The following is a 12,366-nucleotide window of genomic DNA, read 5'->3' as shown; positions in this document are numbered from 1 at the left end:
CATCACCCACCACCACCTCCATCACCCACCACCACCTCCATCACCCACCACCACCTCCATTACCCACCACCACCTCCGTCACCCACCACCATCTCCATCACCTCCATCACCCACCACCACCTCCACCACCCTCAACCACCTCCATCACCCACCACCAGCTTGCATCCACCGATGCGAATCGAATCTCAGCCAGCGCCAAATGCAGCGCTCCATCTCCAAGGTCCCATGCCGCGCGTGTACGTAACTCAATGTGTGTGCGCGCATTGGGGAGGCTATATTGTCCAGCAGTGGATAGAACATGGCGGGTGGTGATGATACATATTGTGATTGTACCCTCCTTTGTACGTTGTTCCGAAACAACAATTCACCAGAAAACTCCAGCGAAGTGTGTGTGTGCGTACTTGCGTTGAATGTTACATATTTGCCATTGCGGTATTAACTTGAAATTTTTTATAATAACAACGTGATGAAAACATAGCAATGAACATACAAAACGTCGTTTAAGAGTTGGCGAACTATTTTAAAAGTAAGGAATATGGAGCTCGTAAATCCATGAAACTAAACTTTTTAATTTGCCAGCTAAGGCGCACTGAGCTGTTTTGGAGCTTATTTTCAGAAGCGACTTGGCCACAAATGCAAACACAACTATTATCATCATCATCATCACGTGGAAATGTATAGCAGTAATCAATGCAAACAAAACGAAGTCGCCTATCATCATCATCACGTGGAAATGTATAGCAATAATCAAATACTCTCGAACGCGTGATGTTGCTTCTAAACGTGGGAGGGAAAAACCGGAAAACCCAGAGACAAATCCATGCGGCCACGGGGAGAGAAAAGAGACACGCAAATTCCAAATATACAGCAGCCGGCGTCAGGATCGGGATCGAACCCACGACCTCCTGTGCACCAGGCGAGGTAGTTAACATCTCCTAGTCACCGTGATGATGATGATGATGAGAGAGACAGGCAAACTCCAAATATACAGCAGCAGGCGTCAGGGTCGGGATCGAACCCACGACCTCCTGTGCACCTGGCGAGGTAGTTAACATCTCCTAGTCACCGTGATGATGATGATGAGAGAGACAGGCAAACTCCAAATATACAGCAGCAGGCGTCAGGGTCGAGATCGAACCCACGACCTCCTGTACACCAGGCGAGGTAGTTAACATCTCCTATTCACCGTGATGATGATGAGAGACACGCAAACTCCAAATATACAGCAGCAGCCGGCGTCAGGATCGGGATCGAACCCACGACCTCCTGCGCACCAGGCGAGGTAGTCAACATCTCCTAGTCACCGTGAAGATGATGAGAGAGAGAGAGACACGCAAACTCCAAATATACAACAGCCGGCGTCAGGGTCGGGATCGAACCCACGACCTCCTGTATACCAGGCGAGGTAGTTAACATCTCCTTGCCACCGTGATGATGAGAGAGAGACGCAAATTCCAAATATACAACAGCCGGCGTCAGGGTCGGGATCGAACCCACGACCTCCTGTGCACCAGGCGAGGTAGTTAACATCTCCTAACCACCGTGATGATGATGATGAGAGAGACACGCAAACTCCAAAGATACAGTAGGTGTCAGGGTCGGGAACGAACCCACGACCTCCTGAACACCAGGCGAGGTAGTTAACATCTCCTAGCCACCGTGATGATGATGAGAGAGAGAGACACGCAAACTCCAAATATACAGCAGCAGGCGTCAGGGTCGGGATCGAACCCACGACCTCCTGCACACCAGGCGAGGTAGTTAACATCTCCTAGCCACCGTGATGATGATGAGAGAGAGTGACACGCAAACTCCACATATACAACAGCCGGCGTCAGGGTCGGGATCGAACCCACGACCTCCTGTATACCAGGCGAGGTAGTCAACATCTCCTAGCCACCGCCGCGCCCCTGAACATCGCGGGGATGGTGAAAGATGTAAAAAGGGCTTCGTGTGGGGGGGGGGGGGGGTCGGCCTTCATCCAGCAGTAGGGTAGATCGCGGCTTCCACTGGTGAAATAAATCAACAGGCCCCCCCCCCCCATACCCCTTTTGTTAACTCCACTGCTGGATGGTGAAAATCGTTCCAAAACCTCTAGGAAGTCTCCTCCCGGGGTCACGAGTTCGAAACGAACGGTCAGCATCAGCGGTGATCGACGTTTCGCGCCCGGCACCCACGAGCGTGGAAGGAGAGGGGGGGGAGTTGAGAAAAGTTATGGTCTAAAGACATTCTTCAGGGCCTCTATCCAGCAGCTGATTGAGCAAGTGCCGCCGTTAAATCGCACTGCGCAGTAACATTGCCATGAGTTATGCGTCTGAGGGTGCCTTTGTGTGGTACTGGCCACCCACTCACACCCTCCCCGGCCTTCATAGGAGCTGCTACTCGCTAACAGCACTTGCCCCCCCCCCCCCCATGTCTCTTAAAGCTATACTGTTGAGGGGGGATCTTTGTCTTTGTGCGTTCCGGGGGGAGCGGTGGTGCAGCGGTTAGCGCGCTACGCTGCGAAAACCGGTGACCCGAGTTCGATTCCCGCTCACCACGACCAACATCGGTGACGATTATCCGAACCGGCCCTGGGGACTCTCCCCTAGATCGACTCGGCCTCAAATCAGTGACCCGGTGTAGCGGTGTGTAGTTAAGCGTCACCCACTAAGGGAGACAAAGGCGGCCGGGCGTGGCTGCTACTCGCTACAAACAGCACCGGCCCCAACAATCTGTTCACAGGATACAGAAGGTCTTCCTGTTACTTTGTAGAGTACACACACAGCGCGTGTACAACACGTGACACGAAGAGCGATCCACTGCTGGATGAACGTCGTGGGCAATCATCCCCCGTTAGTTCGCTCCATCTCCTCCCTCAATCAACCACGACCACCACATTTGGTTTTTCGCCAAACCCCAACAGAAACCAATACTCTTTGGTTCTTTCGGTAAAGTCACGTAGGTATATATTTCACGTCGGTATACATGTTTTAAATATTTTATTTTTCTACCTACGTGACTTTACCGAAAGAACCAAAGAGTTGTGGATTCATGCATTTACGAAAACTCCAAATCAATTCTAGATTTGAAGCTTTCGTGACTGCAAGGATTCATATTCTTAGGTTTTTTCGGTAAAGTCACGTAGGTAAAACATCAAAATTAATAAAAATAAAATAAAGATGCCTCCGAAACGTCGTGATCTTTATTTTATTTTTATTAATTTTGATGTTTTACCTACGTGACTTTACCGAAAAAACCTAAGAATATGACTCCAAATCAAGACCCATTTACACAACCTTTGACCCAACCGGCTCCACATCTCATCCCTCGCCGAAACTTTTTGCGTTTCCTCTCAACTCTCTCATCTAGCAGTGGATAGAGACTTTGTCTCACGAAGTTGATGATGATAATGATGTTGTTGTTGTTGTTGATGGTGATGGTGGTGTTTACCTGTGGGGAGCGGTGGTGCAGCGGTTAGCGCCACGAAACATTCGCTTCGATTCCCGCTCACGGACACCACCAGCGACGATTAATCCGAACCGGTCCTGAGCCTCCCCCTAGGTCGACTCGGCCTCAAATGAGGACCTGATCTGTGCGTGGTGCTGTGATGGCCTTTAGAGGCGATTACTTAGAGCACTTCCCAAAAGTCTGTGTTGCCTCCGAAACGTCGTGATTTTTGTTTTATTTTATTTTCATTAATTTTGATGTTTTACCTACGTGACTTTACCGGAAACAACCTAAGAATATAGTCTGTTAAGGCTGTATGTCTTTGGAGAGACAAAGGCGGCCGGGCGTGGTACAGGTGCACCTACAGTGCCCTTGCCCCGGCAGCTACACGGGGGATCTTTGTCTTTGTGTACAGTAAACTTCGTAAAATCTCGACTTTTTTAGCGTATTTCGTTAAAGTCACCGAGTTGGGTTCTAATTATAATAAAATACAATGAGCGAAAAACTTAGCTGCCATCGAAACGTCGTAGTTTTGTTTATTTTAAAATTAATTCGAACCCATCCTAAGTGACTTTAACGAAAGACCCCAAAGTTGTTCTTTGTTAATGTCGCTTAGCGTGGTAAGATGTAACGCATTAATGTGTTTGTGTGTTTAAGTGTTTAAGTGTTCGTACCTTTGGCAGAAGACCTGACGACGGTGACCAACAGAAGGGCGAACAGGAGTAGCTCCATTGGTGCGGCGGTGAGGAAATGTGATGGTTTTTGTTGTTGTTGTTTTGTTGTTAAAACAAAATAAAACGTTGAAAAATTCAACTAACAAAAGACTCTTTCTTTCTTTCTTGCTCTCTCTCACAAGTCTTGAGGAAAAATCCGCGCTAACGATTAACGTGTCAAGTAACAAAGGCACTCCTAGTGTACCACACTTATACACCGACCTCAACGTGTTTTTTATGCAGTTTAAGCCAAATTTTACACACACAAACACATTTAAAATTTGTATTCCTCTAAATAAAATTGTATCTTCTTACATTTGTGTCGTCCGCCCCGCGCCCCCCAGATTATTGTAACATTTTAGTTAAGCGTGGGGAGAATTAGAATTGTTTTTAGTTTAACATTTAAAAGTCCCCGCCCCCCCTACCCCCCCAAATTATTGTCACCAACAACCAACCCCTCGACTTCCAAGACGATTTTCTTCGCAAAGTCTTCGCCCAAATAGCAAAAAACTAAACCGAAAACGTTGAAGAAACGCCCTCGCCCTCCCGAGTTTGACGATTAGGTTAACTTCGACGAGACATTTGTTAAAAGAAAAGAACGAGAGGAGAGAGAGAGGAGAGCGCGAAACTCTCCTCACGTTGCACTCCAGACCTCCCGCGACTAACCAGTGGGGAGGGGAGCGGCAAACTTAATCAGTTTTATCAACCCACAGCCGCCACCTGATTGGTCGAACGCCCTCATGAATATTCATTAGCTACTTCGAAACGCACGCCGATTGGTCGAACGCCCTCATGAATATTCATTAGCTACTTCGGAAATCATTAGAAAAGGGGGGGGTGGGGTTGCTGAGATTTTTAACGCACGCTGATTGGTCGAGACTCTTTGCGCGCGGGGCGGGGGGGGAGATGGGTGGCTCATGAATATTCATGAGCAACGGTGAGCTTTTCTTCATCGAGGCTCATTACTATTCACTTTTAATGGCTTTTCATTGGTTAAACGCCCTCATGAATATTCATATCTGCTTAATATATCATGACCAGAGGTGGGGTGGGGGGGGAGGTTGCTGAGATTTTGAACGCCTGCTGATTGGTCGACACTTTTCGCGGGGGGGGGGGTGGCGGGGGGAGATGGGTGGCTCATGAATATTAATCAGGCACGGTGAGTGTTCATTGTGGATGGCCTCACGAGGTTCATGACGATTCATGTTTAAAGGCCTTTCATTGGTCAAACACACTCAGATTTTGACCGCCGCTGATTGGTCGAACGCTCCTCGGCGGTGGGGGTTGTGGGGGGGGAGATCTGTGGCTCATGAATATTAATCAGCCGCGGTGAGTTTTTTGTGACTAAATATCCGTCTCGTTGTTGTGGTAATTCGTGAACATTCATTTGAGAAGTTCGTCTGAGCGCGGTTCCATTGGTCAATTGTCCTCGTGAAAAATAATCATAATATTCCATGGTTCTTTCGCTAAATTCTAGATTTGAAGCTTTCGTGACTGCAAGGATTCATATTCTTAGGTTTTTTCGATAAAGTCACGTAGGTAAAAAAAAATTACTAAAAAATAAAATAAAAATCAAGTGATACAGCTACCGTGCTGTGACGGTTCCACCTGAAGACGGAAGCTTGTGTTGCCTCCGAAACGTCGTGATTTTTATTTTATTTTGATTCTACTTTTATTAATTTTAAATTTTTACCTACCTGACTTTACCGAAAAAACCAAAGAATATCTTTCACTAAAGTGCACCTAGCCTGGCACAAGCGATTTGTGGTCCCATCATCATCATCATGAAGCCAGATGCCCAATGGCCACAAAGCGCCAAACGGCCAGCAACTTCCAGCACTAATTAAAATTGAGTTCATACGTTCCTTTTGAAGTGAGCAAAGTTATTGTTTTTGTCAAAAGTGAACTTGTCAAACGATACGACATCTCCTAGCCGCGGTGGCTATGAGATGTTAACTACCTCGCCTGGTGTACAGGAGGTCGTGGGTTCCATCCCGACCCTGACGCCTGCTGCTGTATATTTGGAGTTTGCGTGTCTCTCTCATCATCATCACGGTGGCTAGGAGATGTTAACTACCTCGCCTGGTGTACAGGAGGTCGTGGGTTCCATCCCGACCCTGACGCCTGCTGCTGTATATTTGGAGTTTGCGTGTCTCTCTCATCATCATCACGGTGGCTATGAGATGTTAACTACCTCGCCTGGTGTACAGGAGGTCGTGGGTTCGATCCCGACCCTGACGCCTGCTGCTGTATATTTGGAGTTTGCGTGTCTCTCTCTCTCTCATCATCATCACGGTGGCTAGGAGATGTTAACTACCTCGCCTGGTGTGCAGGAGGTCGTGGGTTCCATCCCGACCCTAACGCCTGCTGCTGTATATTTGGAGTTTGCGTCTCTCTTTCCGTGGTCGCGTGGATTTTTCTCCGGGTTTTCCCTCGACATTTAGAATCGTCGTCACCACGCGTTTAGAGATATTTGGCTGCTGCTCGACATTTCCACATGACCATGACGATATCAGCGACGTCGTTGAGACTATATCGTCTGAAAAAGAGCTTACATAGTTGGGGCCTTACCTTAAACATGAAGAAAAATATACTTTTTCTCTAAGTTTCTTTTTACAAATAAAATTAACAATCGCCCCGTAAACCTACAAAAAGATAAAAAAGAAACTAACAACAGTTCATTTTCTTGGTTCTTTCGGTAAAGTCACGTAGAATGGAAATAATAAAATAAAAAAATAAAACAATAAAATAATTTGTGAGAATTATTATAATAATAAAATAATAAAAACTACATAATAAAATAATTTGTGAGAATTCTTTTATTATGTTTTATTTTTTTTATTTTATTATTTCCATTCTACGTGACTTTACCGAAAGAACCATAAAGATGAATCCCTGCAGTCACGAAAGCTTTCAATCGAAATTACAACGGTTGCTGATGACCCCCCCCCGCACCCCACTTAAATAGAGTAAGACGTTTTTTTGTCATTCAGGAAAACAGGGAAGGGGGGGTGCAGTGCTGTTAAGTTGCCGACGCTGCTGCCGCTTCAAAAGATCAAAGCGAGGATCCTCAAAAGAGCCGCGGGCGAAGGGAAGTTGTCAAAGCGACACGTCCCGATGAGTCGGAAACTCCACAATTGCCCAGTTTTGCCCTCCTGATGTCGCAACACATCAGAATCGGAAAACTCGATTTAAGACCGCGGCGGTGATTGGTTTCGACACACAGGGGTCTCATCAGCATACTCTTAGGTTTTTTTCGGTAAAGTCACGTAGGTAGAAAATTAAAATGAATAAAAGTAAAAAAATAATAATTTTATTTTATATATTTTTTATTTTACTTTTATTAATTTTAATTTTTTACCTACGTGACCTAAGAATATGAATACTTGCAGTCACGAAAGCTTCAAATCTAGTCTCATCAGCAGCGTCTCTTTGGAACATACGAAGGCCTGGTACGGCACACGAATGAGGGTGGCGGCGGGGGGTGGGTGGGTGGCCAGCACCATCACGCCCGACCGCCTTTGTCTCCCCAGTGGCGATGTTTATAACACCACCCCACTGGGTGCGCACATTTGAAGGATTGGTTTCGACACACGTGGGTCTCATCAACAGTGTCTCTTTGGCACTCTTCGGACACATCAGCAGGCCGACGATGCGCACGCATCCTCCGAGGAACGGGAGTTTAAGGTCCAGCCACAATCCGCGAGTAGCAGCAGTAGCAGCGGTGCGACTATGACCACGCAAACCATGAACGAATTGATACCAAATGGTAAAGCCACTTCTGGTCTGAGCGTTTCATCGACGGAGGAGGAGGAAAGGCAAAACGACGCGAACTCTCACCATGGGAACCTCATTTGCCAGTAAAAATATGATAATTGGTTTTTTACCCTTCTATCTGGCAACAAAACTGACACCTTTTTACAAGGAGTCATGTTTGCATAGACCGCAATACCTGCAGTCATAATACAAACGCGAACTCTCTCGCTCTGTCTGTCTCCCTCCTGGCCACGACGTTGCCATCGGGGCTCCAAGCAACATGTTGCCAGAGTCGGAATCTGTATTTATACCGCGGGAGGGAATCCGATGAGCTATGAAGCTCTTCATGTTTTATTGTCACACACACACGCGTGTGTCCCAGAATGGGGCACAGGGTAAGCGAGTTACAACAGCAACAGCAAACAACACCAATACCCGTGCCATTCGCCATTAAGTGACGGTGACGTCTCCACGGCTGATGTGCCAGACTAGGTGCACTTTGAGGCCACGTGAAGTGTCGAAGGCTCGCTGCTGGCAGGAGGTCTCGGGACAGACTCAGCAGATGCTGTGGGTTGGCTGACTGAGATGACCGGTAGATGCAACATCAGCTGTGCCCCCTACTGTGCCAGGCTAAGTGCAGGAGGTCTCGGGGCAGACTCAGCAGGTGCCATGGGTCGGCTGACCGAGATGACCGGTAGATGCACCACCAGCTGTACCCCCTACTGTGCCAACTTGCTGCGTTTTATCCGCCCGGCGCTCCGCTCGTTGTTGTGAGCGTCGCTCCTCTGCCCTCCGTTGTTGTTGGAGGGCGACTGCCTCCAACTGCCCAGTAGCAGCAGCAGCGTCCTTCACGAACCTCCTCCTCCACAGAGGCCGATCTTGACACCGCTGGTACCGCTCATCGGCAAGTCCACTCAACTCCACGTCCTCCCGTACCACATCACTCCATCTCTTCTCCAGCCCGTGTCGTGCAGCAAACATTAAACACACACACACAAACACGCACGCTGGTTGTGCAAAATAGAGACAATGGTTACCTAGTCACTAAATGTAACTAATGTGTAATTTTAGATTTAAAGCTTTCGTGACCGCAGGGATTCATCTTCTTGGTTCTTTCGGTAAAGTCACGTAGAAGGGAAATAAAAATAATAAAAAATAAAACATAATAAAATAATTCTCACGACGTTTCGGCCACAACGCAAGCAGCCGCCCTCAGGTGAAGACCAGGTCTGTCGGGGAGACAGCGTCTGAATGAAATACCACCTTAAATATACGCTCCAAGCGTGGTGGGGGTGGGGGCGATGTCCATCACAAAAGTTGCCCCTCTAATCCTCACCTGGGAACAAACTCTGACCTCTCCTCCTGACCTTTGACCTACGGCCTCTATGATCCCCATCAGCCCCAGAAATGCGTAGACCCGCCGCTTTAGGCCAATTATGGAATTTCAGGTGGCTGAGATAACAACAAATAAGTATAACCCGTAAAAACAAAGTTTTTCACTCTAAATCCTTTATATGCGTGGCGGCTAGAGTCCTCTCGTCCTCTGGCTTGAGATGGCTGCCACCTATGGGTCAGATGATTGTCTGCCAGTATTAAACAATTGGTAATTAAATATTTAATTTGTTTTCCCTAAATAGTGTAAAATTTTGGAAAAAAATTCTCACGAACATTAATTGTCTCGCACAACGAGTCTGTGTACAAAATGTCAGCTCGATTGGATCACGGGAAGTGGGTTAAAAAACGACCGAAAGATTTGCACGGTCCTAAGCAAGCAAGCAAGCACGCAAGCGAACTTAATATAAAGGATTTAAAAACTAAACTCCTTCTCCCAAACCACCAGGCACCCAGGAGATGCCGTAGCACGGCGTGAGAGTCTGGTGCCCCTTGGAGCGGTGGTTCTCAACCACAAGGGCGGGAAGGGGGGGGGGGTACGTGGATCTCTGGGGGGTACACTGGGCAATGTTCAATGTCCCAGGGGGGTACGCGGATTCCTGTGGGGGGGGGGGGAACGTGGGCAATGTCCAAGGGGGGTACGTGGATCTTTGGGTAGTAGACGTGGGCAATGTCCCAGAGGGTATGCTGATCCCTGGGGGGCACACGTGGAAATCTCCCAGAGGGTACGTGGATCTCTGCGGGGCACACGTGGAAATCTCCCAGAGGGTACGTGGATCTCTGCGGGGCACACGTGGAAATCTCCCAGAGGGTACGTGGATCTCTGCGGGGCACACGTGGAAATCTCCCAGAGGGTACGTGGATCTCTGGGGGGCACACGTGGAAATCTCCCAGAGGGTACGTGGATCTCTGGGGGGCACACGTGGAAATCTCCCAGAGGGTACGTGGATCTCTGTGGGGCACACGTGGAAATCTCCCAGAGGGTACGTGGATCTCTGCGGGGCACACGTGGAAATCTCCCAGAGGGTACGTGGATCTCTGGGGGGCACACGTGGAAATCTCCAAGAGGGAACGTGGATCTCTGGGGGGCACACGTGGAAATCTCCCAGGGGGGTATGCAGACATCTGGGGGGGGGGGGCACACGTAGGCAATGTCCAGTGGGAGTACACGGACACTTAGGGGTACGTGTGGCAATGTACCAGGGTGTACACGGACATCGAGGGGGTACGCGTTGGGAGGGGGGGTATGTGAGGAAGGTGCTATGATATCGTGCGTGAGAGGTCATTGCTGAGTAATCGTGTTGTACGTAATCCGCCAATGTAAAATAACAACGGTAACATTCAACAAATCCACGCGGTAATCTAGAAGGGTATAAAGTAACTTTTTGAAACTCATCGATCGTAGAAAGAATTGTGGAACTCGTGCGTTGAATTTTTTAATTTTTATTAAAATGTGTTATTCACTTGCGGTCACTTAGCTAAGCGAGGGATATACAACCTCACGAAATGGAACAATTGGCTAAGAAAATCTTGACGGTAAACTTTTCGCGCATCTATTTCTCTCCAGAACCCATGCTGGGTCAGGCTGGGAGGAGGTTGAGGTTGGGGAGCCTGAACAGACTCTAGGGGCACGTGCTGCTGTTAGTATACTTGTGTAAGTATACAGGGGAGTCAGCTGTGAGTGTGAAGGGACTAGTGGCCATGGGAGATAATGACATGGGAGTCAGCTGTGAGTGTGAAGGGACTAGTGGCCACGGGAGGTAATGACAGGGGAGTCAGCTGTGAGTGTGAAGGGACTGGTGGCCATGGGAGGTAATGACATGGGAGTCAGCTGTGAGTGTGAAGGGACTAGTGGCCACGGGAGGTAATGACAGGGGAGTCAGTTGTGAGTGCGAAGGGACTAGTGGCCACGGGAGGTAATGACAGGGGAGTCAGCTGTGAGTGTGAAGGGACTAGTGGCCACGGGAGGTAATGACAGGGGAGTCAGTTGTAAGTGCGAAGGGACTAGTGGCCACGGGAGGTAATGACAGGGGAGTCAGTTGTGAGTGCGAAGGGACTAGTGGCCACGGGAGGTAATGACAGGGGAGTCAGTTGTGAGTGCGAAGGGACTGGTGGCCACGGGAGGTAATGACAGGGGAGTCAGTTGTGAGTGTGAAGGGACTGGTGGCCACGGGAGGTAATGACAGGGGAGTCAGTTGTGAGTGCGAAGGGACTAGTGGCCACGGGAGGTAATGACAGGGGAGTCAGCTGTGAGTGTGAAGGGACTAGTGGCCACGGGAGGTAATGACAGGGGAGTCAGTTGTAAGTGCGAAGGGACTAGTGGCCACGGGAGGTAATGACAGGGGAGTCAGTTGTGAGTGCGAAGGGACTAGTGGCCACGGGAGGTAATGACAGGGGAGTCAGTTGTGAGTGCGAAGGAACTGGTGGCCACGGGAGGTAATGACAGGGGAGTCAGTTGTGAGTGTGAAGGGACTGGTGGCCACGGGAGGTAATGACAGGGGAGTCAGCTGTGAGTACGAAGGGACTGGTGGCTACGGGAGGTAATGACAGGGGAGTCAGTTGTGAGTGCGAAGGGACTGGTGGCCACGGGAGGTAATGACAGGGGAGTCAGCTGTGAGTGCGAAGGGACTGGTGGCCACGGGAATTAATGACAGATGAGTCAGTTGTGAGTGCGAAGGGACTGGTGGCCACGGGAGGTGATGACAGGGGAGTCAGTTGTGAGTGTGAAGGGACTGGTGGCCACGGGAGGTGATGACAGGGGAGTCAGTTGTGAGTGTGAAGGGACTGGTGGCCACGGGAGGTAATGACAGGGGAGTCAGCTGTGAGTGCGAAGGGACTGGTGGCAACGGGAGGTAATGACAGTGGAGTCAGTTGTGAGTGTGAAGGGACTGGTGGCCACGGGAAGTAATGCCAGCGGGAGTCAGTTGTAAGTGTGAAGGGACTGGTGGCCACGGAAGTAATGACAGGGGAGTCAGTTGTGAGTGCGAAGGGACTGGTGGCCACGGGAGGTGATGACAGGGGAGTCAGTTGTGAGCGTGAAGGGACTGGTGGCCACGGGAGGTAATGACAGGGGAGT

General features: G+C 49.2%; 2 protein-coding genes across 2 annotated transcripts in view; both read right to left on the bottom strand.

Annotated features, from left to right (window-relative positions):
- The window catches only part of LOC133360144 (neurogenic locus notch homolog protein 1-like), a 125,647-nt gene extending 121,086 nt beyond the window's left edge, over nt 1-4,561 (bottom strand). Inside the window, exon 1 of the mRNA XM_061578730.1 lies at nt 4,104-4,561. Within this exon, the coding sequence (XP_061434714.1) occupies nt 4,104-4,161 (58 nt within the window). The 5' untranslated portion in view covers nt 4,162-4,561. The remainder of the gene's footprint in view (nt 1-4,103) is intronic.
- LOC133360148 (GTPase-activating protein and VPS9 domain-containing protein 1-like) overlaps nt 3,181-12,366 on the bottom strand; it is a 126,645-nt gene continuing 117,459 nt past the window's right edge. The window contains exon 22 of the transcript XR_009757229.1: nt 3,181-3,216. The gene's annotated coding sequence lies outside the window, so the exon portion shown is untranslated. The remainder of the gene's footprint in view (nt 3,217-12,366) is intronic.

The sequence above is a fragment of the Lethenteron reissneri genome, chromosome 67, assembly GCF_015708825.2.
Source record: "Lethenteron reissneri isolate LAM-NWPU_2019-01 chromosome 67, ASM1570882v1, whole genome shotgun sequence".
Taxonomy (NCBI): domain Eukaryota; kingdom Metazoa; phylum Chordata; class Hyperoartia; order Petromyzontiformes; family Petromyzontidae; genus Lethenteron; species Lethenteron reissneri.
This window is presented reverse-complemented; position numbering and strand designations above follow the sequence as displayed.